Source organism: Camponotus floridanus, unplaced genomic scaffold, assembly GCF_003227725.1.
Source record: "Camponotus floridanus strain SB8 unplaced genomic scaffold, Cflo_v7.5 scaffold23, whole genome shotgun sequence".
Taxonomy (NCBI): Eukaryota; Metazoa; Arthropoda; class Insecta; order Hymenoptera; family Formicidae; genus Camponotus; species Camponotus floridanus.
The window spans coordinates 689,511-711,565 of record NW_020229359.1 but is presented as its reverse complement, the minus strand read 5'-3'; the positions used below and the strand labels follow the sequence as shown (position 1 = coordinate 711,565).

General features: G+C 35.7%; 4 protein-coding genes and 1 long non-coding RNA gene across 7 annotated transcripts; 3 read left to right on the top strand and 2 right to left on the bottom strand.

Annotated features, from left to right (window-relative positions):
* Window positions 1-46: 46 nt before the first annotated feature.
* Window positions 47-1,975, top strand: LOC112637979. The gene has a single exon (XM_025408811.1). The coding sequence runs from the start codon at window positions 271-273 to the stop codon at window positions 1,804-1,806; it is 1,536 nt and encodes a 511-aa protein (XP_025264596.1). The 5' UTR covers window positions 47-270; the 3' UTR covers window positions 1,807-1,975.
* Window positions 1,976-2,386: 411 nt separating this feature from the next.
* LOC105250710 (modifier of mdg4) lies at window positions 2,387-6,136 on the top strand. Of its 3 annotated transcripts, none has more exons than XM_025408812.1 (6): window positions 2,389-2,698; window positions 3,013-3,200; window positions 3,249-3,452; window positions 3,623-4,121; window positions 4,757-4,816; window positions 5,410-6,135. In XM_025408812.1, the coding sequence occupies exons 2-6, from the start codon at window positions 3,018-3,020 to the stop codon at window positions 5,820-5,822; spliced, it is 1,359 nt and encodes a 452-aa protein (XP_025264597.1). In that variant the 5' UTR covers window positions 2,389-2,698; window positions 3,013-3,017; the 3' UTR covers window positions 5,823-6,135. The 3 variants fall into 3 exon arrangements, with proteins under 3 accessions (XP_025264598.1, XP_025264597.1, XP_011255254.1); XM_011256952.3 differs by having other exon boundaries at window positions 2,392-2,698; window positions 3,276-3,452; window positions 5,410-6,133; XM_025408813.1 differs by lacking the exon at window positions 4,757-4,816 and having other exon boundaries at window positions 2,387-2,698; window positions 5,410-6,136.
* A 969-nt stretch (window positions 6,137-7,105) lies between these two features.
* LOC112637973 lies at window positions 7,106-9,604 on the top strand. The gene is made up of 4 exons (XR_003122849.1): window positions 7,106-7,544; window positions 7,685-7,787; window positions 8,793-9,156; window positions 9,250-9,604. It is a non-coding gene; the product is annotated as an uncharacterized LOC112637973 (long non-coding RNA).
* LOC105250713 (amino acid transporter AVT1B) lies at window positions 8,140-11,898 on the bottom strand. Its single transcript, XM_025408787.1, has 9 exons — window positions 11,435-11,898; window positions 10,773-10,893; window positions 10,533-10,645; window positions 10,144-10,276; window positions 9,941-10,075; window positions 9,692-9,801; window positions 9,233-9,439; window positions 8,817-9,141; window positions 8,140-8,624 (listed from the first exon to the last, which is right to left on the bottom strand). The coding sequence occupies exons 1-9, from the start codon at window positions 11,568-11,570 to the stop codon at window positions 8,234-8,236; spliced, it is 1,671 nt and encodes a 556-aa protein (XP_025264572.1). The 5' UTR covers window positions 11,571-11,898; the 3' UTR covers window positions 8,140-8,233.
* A 755-nt stretch (window positions 11,899-12,653) lies between these two features.
* Window positions 12,654-22,034, bottom strand: LOC105250715 (DNA-directed RNA polymerase II subunit RPB1). The gene is made up of 8 exons (XM_011256959.3): window positions 21,957-22,034; window positions 20,796-21,065; window positions 17,569-20,502; window positions 16,288-16,884; window positions 15,774-16,162; window positions 15,550-15,668; window positions 15,094-15,285; window positions 12,654-14,457 (listed from the first exon to the last, which is right to left on the bottom strand). The coding sequence occupies exons 1-8, from the start codon at window positions 22,032-22,034 to the stop codon at window positions 13,316-13,318; spliced, it is 5,721 nt and encodes a 1,906-aa protein (XP_011255261.1). The 3' UTR covers window positions 12,654-13,315.
* Between the last annotated feature and the right edge of the window lie 21 nt (window positions 22,035-22,055).

Sequence of the window (22,055 nt, the reverse complement as noted above, 5' to 3'; positions counted from 1 at the left end):
ATTTCATGTGCAATCTCTATAATCCTACATAAAAAATTGAAAGTTAATTTTAACCTGCATAAAATATGCGCTTTTTAAATTGCACATTTTAATTTTTCATTATCTCTACATATCTTTCATATCATTCTTTTACATATCTTTTATATTCATGTAATTATTCTCGTAATGTTTCCATTTCTAATTTTCCTTATTTTATTTTCCAGGACTCGCCAGCTTTTATCGGCGGTATTTCCTAAGATTTTCTAGCAATTTTTTAATCTTAATTTTACGATGATCACCGATGAAGATCTCGCACGGAGAATGAATGAAATCTACCAGAATCTCTCGACTACTATTTCACCAACGCAGCAAAATAAGGTTCTGGACAAAATCGTAAGAATCGTAAAAAATGCGACGAGAGAACAACTGCAGTCCCATCATCCTGGAATACTCATTACGTGCGCATTGAAGACCCTGCTTCATTACGAGGATCTACTGCATACGGACAGGCTGTGCGAATGGAAACGTCGACGAAGGTTCAAGATTACCCGTGATTGCTATCATGCTCTGCTGAAAAGTTACCTGCCGGAAAGATCGCGGGATATCGTGGAGACAATCTTGGAGGCCGTCCATCGCGACCGGCTCTGGGAATTCGAGACCTTCTGCTTCGAGCTGATGTGCAGTATATTGAACATCAATCGAGCCAGCGGTGGACTGATCATCCACGCGATCTGGGACAAGTTATCGTCACCGGAGATCAGCGTCGAGGATGCTCGCGGCTTCGTCAGGGCACTATACGAGCTGTTAGACGTGTACGAGTGGCCGGCAACGCAAGACACAGTCGTAACAATAGAGAGGATGCTCGGTCTCTTTCACGCCAGTATAATCGCGCGTTTGACGCTAGCATCCGGCTTCTCCATCTCGGCGCCACACGCGAATCTCAAGAAGGGTCTGGAGGTTTGCCTGAGAAACACGATAAAGCATCTGCCGAACGACCAGCTACTGGTGATCGTGCAGCACATGTGCTCGTGGACAGTAGCCGCTGGTGCAACCGACGACTTTGTCCTCGAGTTCGGCAGTACTTTGGAATACGCTGCTTACACGCATCGGACGGGCCTTTACGAGCAAACTCTTACACCGACGATATTTCCGCTGCTGATGCGAATGGTAGGATCCGCCAGTCGGCTGACCAGTCTGCTGGGCAACCGGGTGTTGCAGTATCTGTTAGATCGCAAAGAGAACCGAGCGGTCTTCGACACGCCCAGGATCTTCTTTGAGCACACGCGTCTTAATCTGCGTGTCGCAGCCTACCGCGAGGAGGACCGATCGTTCTTCAAGCTGCATCGCGAATTACTGCACGACAGTCTGCTGAAGAGTCTGGCGAATCACTCGGATATACGGATGAATCTGGAGATGACGTATTGTACCATGTGTCTAATCGCCGTCGAGGTGCCATGTGGCTTCACGGCCGCCGCCTTGGTCTGCCTTGCCATGAATCTGCAAGAGATCGCCCTGCAGCGACACAGCGATCACCTGGAGAGAGCCTGCCACATGCACGCTACGGTTATCTCCATTATGTCGTTCATTTGTTGGATACACAAGGCTAAAGTTTTTTACAATTACGTAAACAGGATTGTAATGGAGAGAGCGCAATGGGCACCGCATCTAAATCCTCCTATCCAATCTCAGTATAACTTTGCTATTCATCACATTCTCTGGAACAAGCCGGAACTGTTCTTCGTTGACTGGGAAGCACGCTACGGCCTGTGGAAATGTTTCCGTCTAGATCATTCTGACATTAGCCATGACGTTACTCGTTTGACATGAACTACATCCATAAATATTGAATAAAGTAAAGGTTTTATAAATGAAAGAGGAGATTCATGGAACTGAAGATTCATAGATTTAATTATATACAATTGAATTTCACATTTAAAACATCTAATATAAATCTAAAGAATGTCATAAAGTCATCTAAGTTGAGGTTTGAATAAGGATGAAGATTTTCTAGTAATTTTTTAATTCAATATAAATAAACAAATGATTTGTTGCAATAATAGGATTATTTTTTTATGTTATGTATAATAGGAAGATTATTTTTTATATATTTTATTAAATATTAAAAAATAATAAATAATAAAAATTAAAAAATATAAAAAGTAAAAAAAATAATCTATTATTGAATGTGAGAAAAATTATCTTTCTATTATTGATGCTGATAAAAAAAGAAATGATCCTTCTATTATAAGTAATATATAAAAGAATGGTCTTTCTATTATTACGATAATCTGTTATATATGTATATATATATAGTCTTGTATTTTATTTTGTATCGAGGTATTAAAAAGTAGCGACGCCATTGCACGGGATCGCGCGCCGCCATCTCAGGGCGCGCCAGAGATCGCATGATTTATGGCGCACTGGGGTTTTGTAATTTCGCAAATAACAAAGTGACTCAGATCTGTCGCATATACGTGAAGCCGCTGTCGACGACTTTGCACCTCGCTGATGCCATTCGCGAGAGAATGCGAACGACGTTCCGACATTTTATGCTAATCAACGAGCAAGAATCATTTTATCCTGATTGCGATACAAAGAGAGTTTGACGGATCCTGAGATCGTGTTACGGAACCCCTCGTCGTCGCGATACAACGAAACTGATCGTTAAAAGTTAATTTCTTTGATTCGACGCACTTTCGAAAATTTCGCAAAATAGAAGGTAAATAAGTATTAGTTTGGCCGGTAACAACAATATTCTTTGTCAAACTATTCAAAATAAAAAAATAGTTATCTGTTAAAAAACATTTTATATTAAAGAATGGACTGGAATTTAACATATATATTTATGTGGAATATTTAGCATTATAATTTAACCGTGATTTAAAATTTATATTTATGTAACGATGATGGCTATATTATTAACGTAAGAATTAAATTAAAATGGTATCTGCCTAGTTAATTATAATAATCAACAATTATATTTGTAAGTCTAATGTCTCCAACTTCTAATTATATCAAATCTTTTTTATATAGAAACAATGTCTGATGAACAGTTCTCCTTGGTTTGGAACAGCTTTCCGAGAAACCTATCCTCAGGCTTGTACACTTTGTTGACAGATGAGCAACTTGTAGATGTTACACTAGCAGCTGAAGGCCAAATCTTACGAGCACACAAATTGATATTGTCAGTTTGTAGTACATATTTTAGAGATCTCTTCAAGGTACTGATTTGATAGCAACAGTTGTAATATCTTGACATGTCATCGTAGCTTCTTATTGATGTTTTGTATATACAGGTAAATTCTTGCAAACATCCTATTGTCATACTGAAAGATGTCAATTACCGAGACTTGTCAGCTATGCTACATTTTATGTATCAAGGAGAAGTTAATATAAAGCAAGAAGATATTGCCAGCTTTCTTAAGGTTGCAGAGACCCTCCAAATAAAAGGATTGACTACAGAATCGGATGAAGTATGTGTTATTATGTGGTTGAAATTATTTTGAAAATACAGATTATCTTATAAAAAATAGTAGCTTAAAAATAAAGATGAGAAGACATCTTTTTTTTCAAGCATTTTGTGTAAATTCTATCAAAACATTGAAAACATGCTCATGTTTTCATGAAATTGATTGCATTGTAGAAACTCGAAGATACTCTGGAAAGAAATGTTGAAGACTTTGAGGATCGTTTCTTTGATGTGGAAAAGGACAAAAGTGATCTCGGTAGCACAGACGAAACAAATGTTTCTGCTATCAGTAGACTAACACATCACATCACAGAGAAGGAGCAATCGACGGCAACGAGGCAGAATACTACAACAGAAAATTCGACAGGAGGAACTAGACAATTCACAGAACAGACGTCAAATGTCACTTGCCATCAGTATAATTGTATGGAAGGCGACTATAATCTCCCGGACACATTGACAACATTCAGTGAAACATGCAAAATCACGGGCGTACCGAGCAGAATGGAAGAGTCGCCGTTGGATTGCACGTCTGACGTGAATCAGCCTCAGGAAGCGAAACCCGAACCATTGGATTATAGGATGGATACGGACACGGAAGCCAGATACAAATCATATACGACAGAGAAAATACTCCATGGAGACTCCGAGGAAAATGCGCAACAGAAACAAGGTAGTGATCCCCCTTCTCCTCGTTCTGTCGACATCTCGTACTTTAAAGACGACGCTATCGGTAGATGACGTCGTCAAAACGTCAGCGAGCGTCCGGAGCTGAAACGCCCTTCGACAAAGAGAAAAGTTTGCTGTACCAGCGGTACCGGCGCCTCAAAGGTTTGATGCTCTCAAATGTTGCCACAGATGGATGTATACTTTGTTATTGGAAATCATTATCACGTGTTTGATTGTGATGCAAGTTCCTTAAGCACTTTTATACATATTTTTTAATTAACCCCCGGTATCCAGCCAATATCGACGGCTCTCAGATTTTATTATCATTCCTCCAACAAGTGATAATCTCTCCTTACAAATTTCTAACCATCTAACAAGAAATATTTGTGATGATGTGTTTATATCTTTTCATTGTACATTGAAATGTGATATAAATTGATTTGCTCGTTAAATTGCAACGCCGGGGGTTAAAATCAATCTACATAGTTTCTACGATCAATGCAATATCATGTTTTGCATGTTCACGCGAATGGGTGTTTCAAATCCGAGCAAGCGTTGTATCACGAATTCTATATATTCCGCATTCACCAGGCATCTCATTAGCCATGAATGTTTAGAGAAAGCAATGTTATCTTACAGATTATGCGCCAGACATGCAGTTAATTCCCTACAATCAGAATTCACAAAATCAGCCGTTCGGTACGTTTTACATCTTTACCGCATTATTCGCTTATTCACAATTTTAACTTATTCAGCTGCATGTTTGAGAAGAAAATTAATTAAGATCCATTTTTTTAATCCATTTCTTGGATGGAAAAATAATGCGTATAATTAGTTTTATATTTCATTGCTTGCAAATTGATTTCTTATCAAAAGATGTTTCACTTTTTTACTATTACATTTAACATAATATTGTGTGCACATAAAATAAACACGTTATCGTTTTGAATCAATTTCTTGAATGGGGAATAAAAGTACAAATTGTCATCGACTTTCTTTTTATCGATATTTTATCAACTTTTAATTTACGCAAAGGTATCTCATTCATATTGCATTTTTTCAGTGTCTCAAAAGAGTCGCATTTTATCGTGCACACTGCTTATATACACGATAATTCTTTTGTCGCTCTTTCTTCCCATTTCTCTTCGTACATTTACACACACACACACACACATATATATATACACATACTATCAAAAACATACATGGTTTCTCGCATTTTCTATATCTTTCAATAGCTTCATCGAGCAAAGGCTGCGCAGCATCTTCTTACATTCTTTAATTTTCAACAGATTTCAACAACGTGACGACGTTTCGAGGCGATTTCGCATACGACACGACGAATGCCAGCAGCAAAGGTCGACGTACCGTCAAGGGTATCCCAGGCAGCAGTCTGCCATTGGAGACGACGTTGCGCGTCGTCTCGGAGCTGGGTCCTACGCTGCGCATGGAGCGCGGCAAGGTAATACGCATGTACGCGTGCCCGTGGTGCCTACGTCACTTCACGCGCAAGGAGAATCTTAAACTCCATGTCCGTTATATACATGGTCCGCTTGAAAGTCTCACGTGTAAGCTTTGTGGCAATAAATATAAGAACAGTAATAGTCTGCGTGTACACTCCTACCTCTATCACAACGCCAAGCGTGATAAGCAGCACGGCAAGTCATTGACGGCCGGTGGTGACGACGGTGGCGGGGACGCGTAAAGAAACAGTCCTTTTCCGAGGAGAAGCTTTTGAGAAGAAGTTTCTTTTTTCTCTTTGTTTTTTTTTTTCTACGAACTCCCGCGTCGAGGGTATTGAATATTCGCGCATTGAGATGAGACGAGTATGAAATTAGCGAGCGCTGCGAAGAGTGGAATTTGTTATATTTATACCTATCTACCTACGCATTAATCCGGCACACAATCTTCTAGATACAGTACTAATAAGTACCGAGTATTTCTATACGTTGCTAGATAAGCGGAAGGTTTATAGAAATAAAGAACGCCTTATTGTGTATACACGTGCTTACAGACCTGTCTACTTGTCTTTCCATCCATTGTCCAGACCTCATCATGGAAACTTCTTTAGTTCACCAATTCTTTTTCATATGCTGAATGTATATATGATGAATATATGTAATGAGTACTTTATCTCTCCATTTTTATCGCCGTGTTACATAATTAAACAGAGAGCGATAATAATTCGCAACATGATTCGAGGTCCTTATCACACAGAGCTTCTGAGATTCAGAAGACTAAAAATTTAATTCTACAGTTTATGCAAATTGATAATTTCTTTTTCAGAGGAGATAATCTTTTTGAATTTAGAAATAAAATTGCAAATTAATAAAAAAATGTGCTAATTTCTAAAAAACATGTATCTGTGTATGTTATAATTAATCGATTAATGGTTTTAAAATTGCAATATATTATTTTTTACTGCAGAATTTTGCGATCTTATATCATCATATATATAATTGATAAAGATTTTTAAAAGAAGCACTCTAAGCAACATCAAAGTGGCAGTGAATATTGAAACGCTAATATCGATCATATGATAAATGACATTTGCGCATGTATAAACTTTTGTGAGATTTCTCCGAACAGATCTTTTATAAATAAAAGCTAAAAACGAGGTTCTATCTGTAAATTTTTTTGAATGATTTGTTTATATCTTTTGGACGTCTTCCCATTTTTTTACGAATATTACAAAAAGAATCTTTCTAGAGTCGACTAGAATGTTTTTTCGATGTTTACACGTTTCTACAATAATACATTCGCAGAATGAGAAATTACTCACTCATAAGAAAGAAATATCTGTTACAAAAAAGAAAAAAAGATGTGTGGAAAAATTGTCGAAATAAAACAAATAATTTGCACTTAAATAATATCAGATAAGTTTGTCAGAAAATTAGAAAAATGTTACTAGAAATGAATCCAAGTTGAAATTTTATATTATGAAAAAAGAAAGCAACAGAAGAAACAAGATATGTTATTTTATTTGATTGTTTTTACTTTTGCTCATTTTTATATGCTTTATCTCAGAACAGGAACGTTTGCATCAAGAGAAAGAATGTAAGCAGGTTCTGATAAAATTGAATGAATTAAAAGAAAGAATTTCCACTTTGAAAAAGGAACTTTCCAATTATGAGGAAAGAAGAAAGATCAAAGTTAACGAATTTCAATTGCTGTAAACAAAATTTCATCAGAGATTATGATAGCTAAACTAAAAAATATGACTACTACTAACAGGTTTATATCTCGATTAAAATGTAAGAGCAGAATTATAAAGTTGCAATGAGAGAAATGGTCTTTTTAATATTTTGTTTTAGAGACAGTAATAAAAAAAAATCTGACAGTGAAAAATGAAAAATGCCTCACAAGTCATAAAGAGGCATTACAAAATAAAATTACTTATCAATTATATTCATCTGTATTTCAAAGAGTGAGTAGAATATTTTCTTTATTTTAATCTTAAATTTTAATCTTAAATTTGATGTATGTTTAATAATATGTCTTATAATATAGTATACATATATGTATATATATGACAACTTGTATTATCAAATGTGTTTTGCTTTTTAGGAGCCATTGAGTACAAACAATATGCCACCTGCAATATTTTCAAATAGGGTGCATATCAATAAAAAGTTACCATCTATGTTAAATTGCACAGCGCAACATATTAGTAAGTATACTAATGTTCAACACATTAAGTAAACTTAATGTTCAAAAGCTTATGTACATAACTGCTTGCAGAATATAAAAATGTATGTGCATATGTTATGTATATTATAATTTATATGTTTAACTAATAGAAATAATATTAATTAATATGAATATTTTGCCACATTATATATAATTTAGAAAACTTAGAGAGCATAATGATTGCCAAGATGAGTTTGATGATTTGGGGGATAAATGAATATTTTGATTGTTTTTTTTTCATTAGAAAAGTGAGAAGAATGATGTATATTCTCTCATACAATCGTTAAGTAAAATAAAATTTTCTTTTAATAGGAAAATTTCTTCTTTAAGTACAATAATTTTTTGATAAATTGTAATGAATCTTTAAAAATATACGGGTATATTACTAATTGCATATGTAGTAAAATTAAATTATGATACAGAAACTTAATTTGCGGTGGCATTGATAATACATGGCGGCGTGAAACGCACGTAACGTATGGTATTCCAGATATTGACGTATGTGGAAGATAATGTGATTGCTATGCCAATCGTCACTATAAAACAGCCGAGATAATTAATCACCCTCTCGAGAACCCATAACTTTTTCTTCTTCGGAGTCGTTTCCGCAATCTCTTGTTGCAGATCATTTGTAGATTTTGTAGTTCGACTTGTAGTTGGCTCCGCTGCATCAATGAGAAGCGGCTGATCCTCTCGATGAGTAGTCATCATCGGAATAGTATCTTTTTTCTTTCCTTTGTGTTCGTAGCAATCGACACATTCGCTCGAGCATGAATTCATTTCGTCGTCCAAGTCATCAAAATAGAGATACGTGTAGCTGTTGTTAAAAATTTAATATCAAAATATTGAAGTATGAATTACATATGTATGAATTTAAAAGAGAGTTTAGAAAAATGAATTTTTTTCAAATTATATATTAAAACTATATCTAAATAAATATGCATTTATTTTTGTTTTTAATTTTAATTTTTTAATTTAAATATAGTTCTGTCTGCAACTTTATACGTACCTGCGAGGATTATTAGTGGCACTCAGGAAACCGTAATAAATCGAACGCGAATGAGCTCTGGAATCCGTCGAGCATTGCTCTTCGTTGTCAAGCCTTTTGCGAGAACCCAAATAAATCTTTTCTTCGCTGGTTAATGTTTGAGTCGACCTGTCTTTTAAAATCAAGATTCGGCTGTATATGAGAGGAGGTAACACGAAGACCAACGATCCAGTTAATGATCCACCGATGAGAGTCATAACGATATCGAATCGTGATACCGATTCACCCACGGCTACACTAAGTAAAACCACCGCTGATCTCATGACGCATCGTTTCCATCCAAACGCTACAAGAATACAATGTTGGAATTATTCAATCAATTAATTAATTGTAAATTATTAATTCATTCTTCAATACAAATTAATCTTGTCTATTACTTCTCCGCACATTCCAGTGATCTTCCAGATGCTGGAAGAGCGCCGAGTAACCGATTACGCTGGAGAAACATAATTGAAGAGCAGCTAGGAGAACAGCGATGTCGGCAACTGATCCTGATGGCACAACTTCGAGAATATTGGCCGTTGTATTACTACCGTACTTCCAGATAGCAAGGCAAACGGTAACGGCGAATAAAGATGCGCTTGCTGAAAAGAAAGAGTTAATGTAAAAAAGAATAGCAGACAGATTTTGCGAAAATTGGATGTATACTGTGGGTAAGAAAAATTATTTAGATATTGGAAAATCAATAGTCTTGAATAGTGATTCGATATGTCAAATTATATTGAAAAAGTAAATATCTTTGAGAAAAATAATATTTTCTTTCCCCATATACGATTTTCTTAATAATTACAAAGATAAAATTCGAAAAAATAATATTCTCTTTTTTCATCTTTTACTTAAGAAAGAGAAAAATATGGCTCTATCGATGTCTCGCGGCTGACGCATATCAACTTGTATCGTCATTAATGTTGGATGCACGTCGAATTGAAAGGCCAGCATGCCGTATCTGAAAGTTCATTTGAATTGTTAATTTTTTTAAATTAATCAATTGAATTCAATTTCATGCGAAAACAAAAGTAGACATTTATATAATCTAAATACGCATTATTTTATATAATTATATTTAAGACAGAACGTGCGTATACCCGGAAATAAATTTATCCCACGTCGGTGAAGTGACTACTGGTGCAAAAGATGATGTTCGATCGTCAGTTATAATACTCCACCAAATTAATATTGCTGTTAAAATAACCGTAATACTGGAGCACGTTGCCACCCATCTATAAAATGATTTAAAAATAGTATTATTTACAATAATTATTATGATATAGGAAAAAGTTTATCTCACTTCATGTCTCGTGGACTGCCCAGCCACATCAATGGGCAAAGTAAAACACCGACTATTAGCAGCCAATAACAGAAAGAGAGATCGAAATGCTGTCCTGATATTTTGAAACCGAATAGATGCAGATTTTGCGAAGCTGAAGGGCAAATTGCGTTTAATAAAACATATATTTTATATTAACAGGATATATACGTGATTATATATTTTATACTAACAGGATATATACATTATTAAAAGAAGCATGATACTAAAAAAAATGCTATTTTTATTCTGCATAAAGCATAAAGGATATACTGAAGATGATGTAAATGGCGCAAAATAAATTTTAAAACGAGACAAAAAAATTTTGCTTCTTCTGTTAGCGTAATGCAAGATATTTACTATTTACCTACCAACTAGCAAATTCGGAATTCCACAACCGAAAACTGTCAAATCTAAAAGCAGAGTGACGATGGATCGTGCGCGTGGTCCCATTGTCAATTCCGTCACAGCTGCGAGAGGGTAGCTGTAATTTTATCGAGATGTGATATCTACATTTTGTAATGTATTCTCGTTAGAGAATGTCTGAAAAATCTAAAATTTGTGATGTTCATTAGACATATTTTAAACGTATTTCACAATTTTAGAAATACCGATTTTTTCGTGAAATTTGTGGATCCAAAGTACTCGCGATGATCCATGATTTTCCCAGAAGAATAGCCGTATAAATTTGCAAACTGAAGACAATGAGCACCAGAGGAATTCCATACAGTCCTAATATACATCATACATTTTTTATTAACATATACATTGTTGAAATTTTACAATATTTTTTACATATAAAAATTGTAGCAATCTATCGATCTGTATAATCAGAATATATAAGATACAGAGAATATTAATAAAATATGTGCTGGCGTTTCTTTATTAATTTTTTTATTTTTTTTATAATTTTATTTTTTTTATAATTTTTTTATAATTTTATTTTATAATTTTATATTTTTTTTATAATTTTATTATTTTTTTACTAGCATATGCATAGAAATTAATAATTATATAATTCGATATTTTTTATTATTTAATTTCTTCATGTATAATAACACTGCAAATGTATACACAATCTATATAAATGTTTATTCTCTTTATAAGCATATATTTTTTTATATTTAACTCTTAACTTAATAGATATCTGTAATTTTTAACTAGAATCGCTCGATGTGTTTTTCCTTTCTCGTAAAATATCTTGTAGTCGTCTTTTTTTCGATGAATTTAATTACAATTTCAACGCAATCTTTTTTTATGAAAAGTAGCTCACCACATTGGACGATTGAGCGCGGTAACGCGATTATCGGGAACACGCCGAAAATGTCGACAATGCACAGAGTGGCGAAGAATAGCGATAATCCCGAATTCGCATCCCTATAGCACAACGGAATATTCTCGCGGGTCATACTGCGGAGCCTCTCACTGCGATACGTTCATCGTGATGAGAATTACCAGGCCGCAGTGCGCAACACTATGGTAACTCGATATGCCAAATCGAGTACGGATCGGCTTACCACCAGGTGCGAGAGCCGCTAGGAAGACCTACAATATATGTAACTTTCGAGTTGAGCAAGCTGTTGCAAAGTAAATGATAGTTCACTTAAAACACAAAGTTTCGCGAGCGCCTTAGTTAACATCTTCCAATATCTGTCAATATATTATATATGTGACTTATAAATTTTTATTGTAAAAATAAATCGTCAATATATAATTTTAAGATTATATCAAGAATTATAATAATAAAATGAGATATAAATCGATTCTCTTTAAATATATATAATAGTTGTTTATATTTTCAACTTTGTGATAAATATTTTTAATTTGCAATTTAAAATATCATTTTTTGCAATTTAAAATATCATTTAAAATATTAGTTTTTCTTTTAGAAAATTATTACGAAGTATTTTGCGAGAAAGAAGAAAAAAATTTGACTAGTTTTTAATTACAAATAAAAATATGTTGCAAAGTTGAGAATATAAAGAAAATATCTGCTAATATATATTTAAAAAGGATTAATTGATCGCGGCAAATATTTGTACAATTGTATACATTTATGGTGTTATCATTATACGCGATGAATTAATAAAATTTTTTTTTATTTGCTAATAATTATTAATTTTTTAAAATTATAATCTGCCAATATGATCTAATAAAGATACCAATGAATTTTTTTTTATATACGTATATTTCATTTTATTTATTTAATAAAGAGATTTCTCTTTATAGACAAATGATTTACGTTTATCATTTTAATAATGCGCGTATTGCGTTTCTTTTTATGGATTTCCAAATACACATAATCAATATGTTAAGATATTGTAAAATCGTAATGATTCTATTAATTTTTTTGTTTTATATATCTTTGGATTCTTACGAGGAACATATTAATATTAGAAAAATAAAACTGATATTCTGCAATTGACCATTATCAGTTTTATCAGATATTACATAATGAAATATATAAAACATTAATATCTATAATACAATAATATAATTGTAAGAATATATGTTCAATTGACAGATGTTTGCTTTGCGTTTTTAACGAAACTGTGAATTTTGATATTTGTTAGAGACATATTGATATCAAAAACATACCTAAATGTAAAAAGTCAAATGCGATTGAATGTATACTGCGCGACAATGATCCTGTCTTACGCGGGACAAGGGGAGCGTAGGACAGGATTATTGTCGCGCAGTGTACAATATTGCATAGCTCGCTTATCATGGAAGTTAGATACATTGTATTTCTATCAAAGAATGTAAAATAGCAAATTCACATATATTAAATATCTTTGATTTCTTATGTTATCATATTTCTTGCATCAATATAGCTTCCATTCATTATCTCATTAACTTATCAGTTATTGATTTATAAAATTCTCTGGTCCCTAAAACGCATTCGCTTGCACATAACACACGAATTAATAATTCTAAAACTAAAAAGACTAAAATTCTCAACATAATTCACATCTTTCGTAATATCTTAATTTTGTCTAACAAGAGCGAGGAATTATACATAACTTGCGCACGTATAATAATCAACAAGCAAAAAATTATCGACCATATTTTTTTAATCAGTAGATATTCCTCTTCGTTCTTAATTATTTTATTTTTATAATTAACGATTGATACAATAATATAATAATTAGTATTATTCATCTGTTTCGTAAGCGGGCGATGCCGGTGAGTACGTAGGACTCGTAGGCGAATATCCTGGTACCGGCGGCGAATATGTCGGACTCGTCGGTGAATAACTTGGACTTGTAGGTGTGTAGGTAGGACTTGTAGGTGAATACTTAGTGCTTGACGGTGAATATTGTGGGCTTGTGGGAGAATATGTCGGGCTACTAGGTGAGTAATTTGGACTGCTGGGTGAATACCGGGTGCTGCCAGACGCGGTGTGTTGTGGCGAGCTCGGCGAGTATGACGGACTCGTGGGAGAATAAGTCGGACTGGTTGGCGAGTATGTAGGACTCGCCGGTGTGTACTGCGGCGATGTACCAGCGAACGACGGTGAGGTAGGTGAATAACTCGGGCTCGTTGGCGAGTACTTGGGACTGCTGGGCGAGTAACTTGGACTCGCTGGTGAATACTGTGGCGAGCTCGGTGAATAACTCGGTGAGGTGGGTGAATATGAAGGTGAAGCAGGTGTGTAATTAGGTGAGCTAGGTGAATAACTCGGCGAAGTCGGGGAGTAACTCGGACTTGTGGGTGAATAGCTAGGACTTGTAGGCGAGTAACTTGGACTCGTTGGTGAATAACTTGGACTCGTAGGCGAATAGCTCGGGCTCGTGGGTGAGTAACTTGGTGAGGTCGGTGAATAACTAGGCGATGTGGGTGAATAACTGGGGCTTGTTGGTGAATAGCTTGGCGACGTGGGCGAATAACTCGGGCTTGTCGGCGAATAACTTGGTGAAGTGGGTGAATAACTTGGACTTGTCGGTGAATAACTTGGCGATGTTGGAGAATAGCTCGGACTCGTCGGCGAGTAACTTGGTGATGTCGGTGAATAGTTCGGACTAGTCGGTGAATATGTTGGGCTTGTGGGCGAGTAATTCGGACTCGATGGTGTCATGCTGGGAGACGTGGGCAGATACGCTGGTGACGTGGGAGAGTAACTAGGCGAAGCTGCACCCGCTGGTGACATCGGGAACGGACTCATGCTCGGTCCCGGACTGCCAGGACTTCCTGGTTGCGGTGAATAAGCAGAATATGCGGGTGACAATCCCGACGCATCTGATGCGCCCGATGGTGAGAAGCAAGCACCTCCTGGCGTCATACCACTGCTCAAGGCTATGAAAAAGAAATAATTAATTAATATTATTCGATACATATATTTTAAAAGTTGATAAATTATCGACAAATTCTTCTTGTCTTTCATATGTATACTTGAAAATTTATTTGTCTTTTGAAATTCGCAACTTTCGGTTGTTTAGAAATAAAATTAATATTAATAATAAATATTGATTTTTCCTGAAAATAAACGTAATATATCATAAATAAATAAAGATATTCATTTATCTTTACTGTTACTTGATAATTCTAACGTATTTTTTTCTATTTTTTTTTCTTTTTTATCTTATTTTTCAAGTACAATTAATTTATCTATTATTATCTAAATTTTCTGTTTTTTTCTCTAATTCCTTTCTAAAGATATCGTCTTTATAAGTAGAAACTTTGAAGTCGATTATTCATTCGTTCACTTCTTCAATATTTTTCATAATTCAATTTATTTTTGCAATTTATGATATTAAAATCTCTACTCATTCTTTTTATTTATTTTACTATAAATATATTTTCTAATAAAATCTTTATTATTATTTTCGTTTACCTTAATCTATGGGATTAAGTATTCAATATTTTAAAAATAAATGTTGCACTTTATAACATATAAAATGTCTTTAAAAATAATATAAAAATTATACTTACCCGGAGACATACTTGATGCTCCGTAACCAGGAGTAGCTCCCATCCAAGGAGTCATCTGGGGACTCATACTATTGGATATACCGGTTACACTGCCGAAAAACATTCCCGCTGTTCCCATACCTGCGCCAACTGCCATCGGAATTTCGATGCCAGATTTGCATTTCTCAGCATCCAATAATAAGTCAAAGCATCCTAATAAAACGCATAAGACCACGATAAATATCATAATATCGCTATTATATGGAAAATATAGTAAATAATTATTAACATAGAGGCATTATATCTTGAATTTACATTACAATTACAAGCATAATATTATATTTTTTTATATCTCACTATTTTTCTTTTTATCATTGAAAAAGATTCGGGTTTTATCACATTTTTCATACAAGAAGGATTGATGAATACAGATTAATGATAAAAGTTGCACTTCTTCGTACTAATGTTTCGTATTACCTGTTCCAATGCGCGGAAGTTGTCCCATTATAATATTTTCGGATACTCCTCGCATTGGATCTACCTCCGCATGAGATGCGGCGTCTAATAATACGTCAACAGTTTCTTCAAAGGAGCATCTGAAATAATTAATTATTTTCTTATTAATCTTTCACCTATCCTTGAAGAAAAAACACTTTACACATAAGAATTTTTCAAAGTTTCGGAATGTGAAATGCACTGACCTCATAAGAGCGCCGGTATCTTGTCTATTGATTCCGTGACGTGTTATCGCCATAAGATGACCCTTCGCCGTCATAACATCACAAAGTAAAGCGAGATGTCGATAGTTGACATAAAGACCATAGAACTGTAACACTGCATTCATCTCCTTTTCCACCGATTTTCGTACGGCCTCGATACCAAGAACTTGAAAGATTTCGCAGATATCGTTGCTGAACGTTCGTACCGGATCTACATCTCTTTCACTCAATACTTTCATCAAACTCGTTCCGTCAGTTTCCAAGAGCCATTCCGCGATAGCCTTGAATTCGCCTGTTTCCGTAATAACGATACGTTTCTTAGAGTCCGTTTGCGGTAAATGCATATAAACCTTGCCAATAGCTTCGATACCCTGGAATATTAAATACTTATGAAATCCTGTGTTTTCTTATCTAACTAGTTAATCAAATGGCGATTAAACACAAGGATGCTAAATAATCTATAACATTTAGCGTATCAAATTGATTACAAATGTACCTGTAAAGTCATGTCGCTAAGCATGTTAGCCTCAATGCATCGCAGGAACATATCATCTTCCATCTTGTCCACAGTTTCTTCCTCCGTATCTTGGAATTTGTTGTCGTCGCTGTTCATTATTCGGATCCGCAGCACCAGCTTCTCAGCATTATCGTCGTTGAAAATGCAGTTCAAATCGTCACCAAAGCCGGCATTGATTTTCTCCGCGATTTGTTCCATTGTCAACTTCTTGTCGGTCATTCGCTTCCTGTCTAATTCGATACGCAGCAACCATGGCGATATTTTAGTAGGATCGAAGTCGGGCATTTCATAGTATACATTGACGAATTCTTGATCCTCCGCGATCACTGTGTTTTGCGGATCTGGATCGTAGTATATCGCTGTGTTGGCTGTCACTTTCTTCAGCGTCGTGTGTTCCAATCGGCAGAGCACATTTTTCGCCTTCTCGGCGTCTCGTGCGGCCGCGCCCGTCAAGAACACAGTGAGAGACGGCGCTTTCGGTTTTTTACTGATGTTGATGATCTCCTTCAATCTCGGCACACCGAGGGTGACGTTTTTTGATGATACACCAGCGAAGTGGAAGGTATTCAGTGTCATCTTAGAAATACAAGTAATTTTCCAATATAAATATATTAACTCATCATAGCATATACAAGCTAATAAAACTTGTATTACAATAATTATTGAACATATCACATTAATTAAAATTATAATAAAAAAATGAATCAATAAATTTAAATAAAATAATTCTAATAATCTCAAAAAAATAATTATCTCATTTTCTGCTAAAAAATTATTAAGTATAAATCTTCTAGAATAGAATAAAGTCTTCTAGAATATTTAATAAAATCAAAAACTAATTCTGATTTAATGATCTATCAGACTTTGGTAAATTTAAAATTCTAAAATAAAGTAAAAATAAAGAGTATATGTATACATAAAACCAATTTATATATATATTTCAAAATTTATAAATTATTAATAAATATCTCTATTATTGAATAAAAAAGAACTTTTATGATTAAAATTAAAATAATCAAAATAAATCTAACTTTATAAAAAATAAATATAATTTCATAAATATTTGTGATGATTTGTGGCATTGATTTTATTACTAAATAAATTAAATTAGCAGATCTTATTAAAACTTTTATATTCTTGAACATAATCTAATATTTTACATTTAAATAAAATTAGAAAAGTCATCGCAATAAAAAATAATTAATAAAATTATTAAATTTAATTTTATATATTGATAATAAAAATATTTTTAATTATTACCTGAGTGGCAGGTTCGCCGAGAGACTGCGCCGCTAACGCGCCCACCATTTCACCCGGCGATACTTGAGCCTGTTGGAATCTAGTTTCAATTTCTCCAATCAGCCACTCGAAGGCTTCGCTGGACAGCCTGAATTCCTCAGAGACGCATTTCGTACATAGAGTAGACCTCACCAAGCATTGAAATAGTAACGTCGCGTTTTCGTTTGCTTGTTTGCTAAGTCTGTCATCCCCGGCGACAATGATACATTTATCCAGAAGATCCTTTACACCTTGAATCACCCTCATGGGACTAAGATCGGTCGGTGCTCGCTTATTGATGTGGAATATTTTTTGCACATTCCAAATCATTCTCTGTAGATTGCAAGGCAATACAACCTTGGATTCGCCGCTTGGGAAGATCTCCCGTAGCACAGCGCGGTCCTTGTTCAGTTGCTCCCACTCTCTTTCTAGCTCGGAGATTACCTCACCAGAGCCCATCATCTCTCGTACAATGTCCTCGTTGAATATACGTCGTAAGTATCGCTCGTTGGTCGGATCGAATTTGAATTTCTTCTCGAAGGCTTTGTTGCTCACCTTGATGGTGGGCAGATTTTGGAACTCGACGGTCTCACCACAGAGACCGTCCTCTCCGTAACGCAATTGGATCAATTGACCGACCGAATTACGCACGGTACCGTCGTAATGCACCATTACCGACTCCATAGCCTTTATCAAACGACGCTGGATGTAACCGGTCTCGGCCGTTTTCACGGCGGTATCGATAAGACCCTCACGACCACCCATAGCATGGAAATAGAATTCTGACGGCGTGAGTCCGGCAAGATACGAGTTCTCGACAAAACCTCGAGACTCGGGTCCGTAGTCGTCCTTGATGAAATGTGGGAGCGTTCGTTTGCGGAAACCGAAGGGTATTCGTTTACCCTCAACGTTTTGCTGACCTACACAAGCGATAACCTGAGAAATGTTGATGTTGGAACCCTTCGAGCCAGATACTACCATAGCCTTCAAGTTGTTATATTCCGTTAGAGATTTCTTGGCGGAACCTCCAGTCTTGTCTCGAGCGTCGTTTAAAATTCTGTTTACCTGATTCTCGAAAGTCTGACGTAACGTGTTGCCGGGTGTGGGTTCCAATTCCATATTGTGTGCTTTCTGAATTACTTCTATCACGTCCTCTTTGGCCTTTTTAATTGCCTTCTGAATCTCCAAATATGTCTGCGGATCGGCAATAGTATCGCCGATACCAATCGAGTGACCCTCCAGCAACAACCAGTTATTGATGACGGTCTGAATATTGCCGTAGAAACGTCCGCATACGTCGTGGCCCAGCTCAAGCATACAGATGTGAAGCAAAGAACCGGCGGACGTACCCAGAGTCTTTTTACAGAGGATACCCATTACCAGCTCCCCATGTTCCACCATTACTTTTGTATCACCCGGTGATATCCATTTGTACGGACCATCGTCTTCCTCGTCGGGATGTGTGCTGTGTGTTCGTATCATATTAACGTTTCCCGGAATGATGAGGGAGAACAATTGCTTGCCGGTCCACAATGGTTTCGGTTTCAGGATACACGGTTGCGGCATTTTGCCATCCCAGCTAGGCAGAAACATGAGCAGATTCATCATTTGCTCCTTCTCGATGAACACGTCGCGCTTCGTCATCTTTCTAACTGCCGTCAAGGTATCCTGCACGATACCCATGACTGGCTTGTTCGCCTGCGGCGTAATGATTTGTCGCGGCGTTACATGAATGTTTTCAACCTCCGCGCGAGTTTCCATCGATTGTGGCACGTGCAAATTCATCTCATCACCGTCAAAATCCGCGTTGTACGGCGATGTGCAGCTCAGATTCATGCGGAACGTACTCCACGGCAGCACTTTGACGCGATGACCCATCATTGACATTTTATGCAAAGTCGGTTGACGATTAAAGATAACGAGATCACCGTCGCGGATATGTCGCTCTACTCGATAGCCACATTGCAGGTGCAAATCTGAAGATTTGGGGTGAAAACGCAGATCGATTCTTTCTCCATTGTCGCGAACTATGTACTTCGCGCCGGGATACTGCGAATTGCCACGTCTAACTAACACTTGCATCTTATCGATATTGAATGGCGTTACAATTTCGGGGAACGTCAAATTTTGCGCTATACTGCGCGGCACGCCAACTTGGTCGATGCGCAAGTTGGGATCGGGTGTGATGACGGTACGTGCGGAAAAATCCACACGCTTGCCCATCAAGTTTCCTCGAATTCTGCCCTCTTTTCCCTTCAGACGAGCTTTAATTGCCTTGAGCGGTTTGCCTGACTTTTGCATCGCTCGAGGCATACCAGGCATGTCGTTGTCAACAAGTGTCGCCACGTGAAATTGTAGCATCTTTATGTTCTCTAGGATCACGTGTGCCGCTGCGCCCGACTGTTCATTTCGCAATAGCTCGTTGTTCGATTTAATGATATCCGCCAGTTTGTGCGTCAGATCGTCCTGATTTTTAGCGGAACCGTACATAATAACCGCAGGTCTGACGGATAAAGGTGGTACTGGTAGTACCGTAACTATCATCCAGTCTGGTCGAGCAAATTTCGGATCCATACCTAAGATGAAAGACTCTTCGTCTTTGATGTGTTTCAAAATTTCCCACGCTCTCTCAGCTGAGAGTATCATCTTCTTTTCTTGCGAATCTTCATTTACGTGCTTCCATTCCGCGGTGACATCTAAACCGGATCGTCTGAGATTAGGCTGATATCTACCGCAACCACCGTGACCAGGTTTTCTATCCATTTGTGGTTGATTTTCCGCGTTCTCTTTGTTAATATCCATTTCGTCTCCGCCTTCGCAAATGCTCTTGCTTTTACATAAATCGTAAACAAAAGCAAGTCGTTTCCGTGGTTGTCCCTTGGTTTTCATGACAATTTCTTTGATTTTTGGATTATGCTGCAAATAAGAAAGAGAAAGTAGCATCAATAAAAAAAACAAAGATTTTTTTTATCATTTAAAGATCGTAGCTTAAGATACGACAATCTTATTTCTATTTATTATCGATTTTTTCCAGGAAATATTAGATATTATTTATTATTATATAAAAAAAGTATCGAATAAAAAACTCAAAAGTTATATGTTGTTAAGGAAAGAAATAAATCAATTTAATAAAATTAATATCTAGATTTTATAACTCAAAGTAAGGTAAAGTATATATTACTCAAAGATATCTTATATTAATTACTTACAGGACTGACAAGTAGTTTGGAACAGTAGAAACACACGCATCTCAATATCTTTATAGTCTTTGTAATAAATCCTACATGAAATACTGGTTTTGCGAGATCTATATGACCAAAATGACCAGGACACTCTGTCATATTACCGGCACATGTCTGACATCTAGAATTTCTGTCAATGACGCCTTGTCTAGGATCCATGAGACCACCCAATTTAGGGCGGCCGCCTTCCATAGTTTCTGGAAATCGTATGCCGCCATCTGTGACTGACATACGACGCTGTACAATACAAAAACATAATGTTTTAATGATAGCATTTAAATTTAAACTAAAAATATCTAAATTTGACTTGATTGCACAGTATGGGATGATTTACTGCAATGTTTTTGTTTTTAATAGCTACACACATAAAAGATGTTTAAATATAAGTTGATAAATGTTTATTAAAAAGTGATTTTTAATAATTTAAACAATTCAACATACATTTCACATAATGCAAATAATAAATTTAATATTCTTTTTCTTCTTTCATTTTCTTGCATATTTTTTTATTTAAAGGTAAGTCAATTACGTATAAAGTTAAATTGTTTTGTCAAATGGAATCACCTTGGATATATGTATTTATATTACAAATTGCATGTTTACATAGAGTACTGGATGGTTTGAGGAAATTTTATCTTATTTTAAAAGATATACATCTTTTATTATTTCAATCGTTAATCTATCACAAAACTGACAATAGAATAAATGTAGCAATAATAAATAGGATATACATCTTTTATTATTATTTCAATCGTTAATCTATCACAAAGCTGACAGTAGAATAAATGTAGCAATAACATATTGCCTGAATCAATTTATTTTCAATATTTACACATCCTTCTCCTTCCCCACTATTTTTTCAACAATTTTATAATTTCTTTTATTATATCCTTCAATATGCTATATTTGTTATAATACTTCAAAAATAATAGTTAATATACAGACAGAATGATATCAGTTTCGTATTTATACTTTAATCCTGCAAAAAACAGTGACAACCGTATAATAATTTGCATTGCATAAGGTTGCAGAGAAGGGGAATTTTGGATTGTCACGATAAAGATATGTCCGTCCTTCATAAAAATTCGCATTTCCACGAGTGCCACGAGTCGCGTATAATCCACTTACTATCTCATCCGGTGAAAGAATGCCAAATTGCACGCGTTTCACTGTCCGCAAAGGAGCTTTGGAATCGGACGTAGCCATTTTGCCACAATAATTTGCAGC

Coding starts and splice junctions, on each gene's coding strand:
- LOC105250710 (XM_025408812.1), top strand. CDS start 3,018: ATGTCTGATGAACAGTTCTCCTTGGTTTGGAACAGCTTTCCGAGAAAC. Junction 3,201..3,248: donor ATTTTAGAGATCTCTTCAAG/GTACTGATTTGA, acceptor ATGTCATCGTAG/CTTCTTATTGATGTTTTGTA. Junction 4,122..4,756: donor AAATGCGCAACAGAAACAAG/GTAGTGATCCCC, acceptor GTTATCTTACAG/ATTATGCGCCAGACATGCAG.
- LOC105250715 (XM_011256959.3), bottom strand. CDS start 22,034: ATGGCTACGTCCGATTCCAAAGCTCCTTTGCGGACAGTGAAACGCGTG. Junction 16,163..16,287: donor TTAGCGACATGACTTTACAG/GTACATTTGTAA, acceptor TTAATATTCCAG/GGTATCGAAGCTATTGGCAA. Junction 15,286..15,549: donor ACTTCCGCGCATTGGAACAG/GTAATACGAAAC, acceptor GCGTTTTATTAG/GATGCTTTGACTTATTATTG.
- LOC105250713 (XM_025408787.1), bottom strand. CDS start 11,570: ATGACCCGCGAGAATATTCCGTTGTGCTATAGGGATGCGAATTCGGGA. Junction 10,646..10,772: donor CAAATTTCACGAAAAAATCG/GTATTTCTAAAA, acceptor ATAAAATTACAG/CTACCCTCTCGCAGCTGTGA. Junction 9,142..9,232: donor TCACTGGAATGTGCGGAGAA/GTAATAGACAAG, acceptor GTATTCTTGTAG/CGTTTGGATGGAAACGATGC.
- LOC112637979 (XM_025408811.1), top strand. CDS start 271: ATGATCACCGATGAAGATCTCGCACGGAGAATGAATGAAATCTACCAG.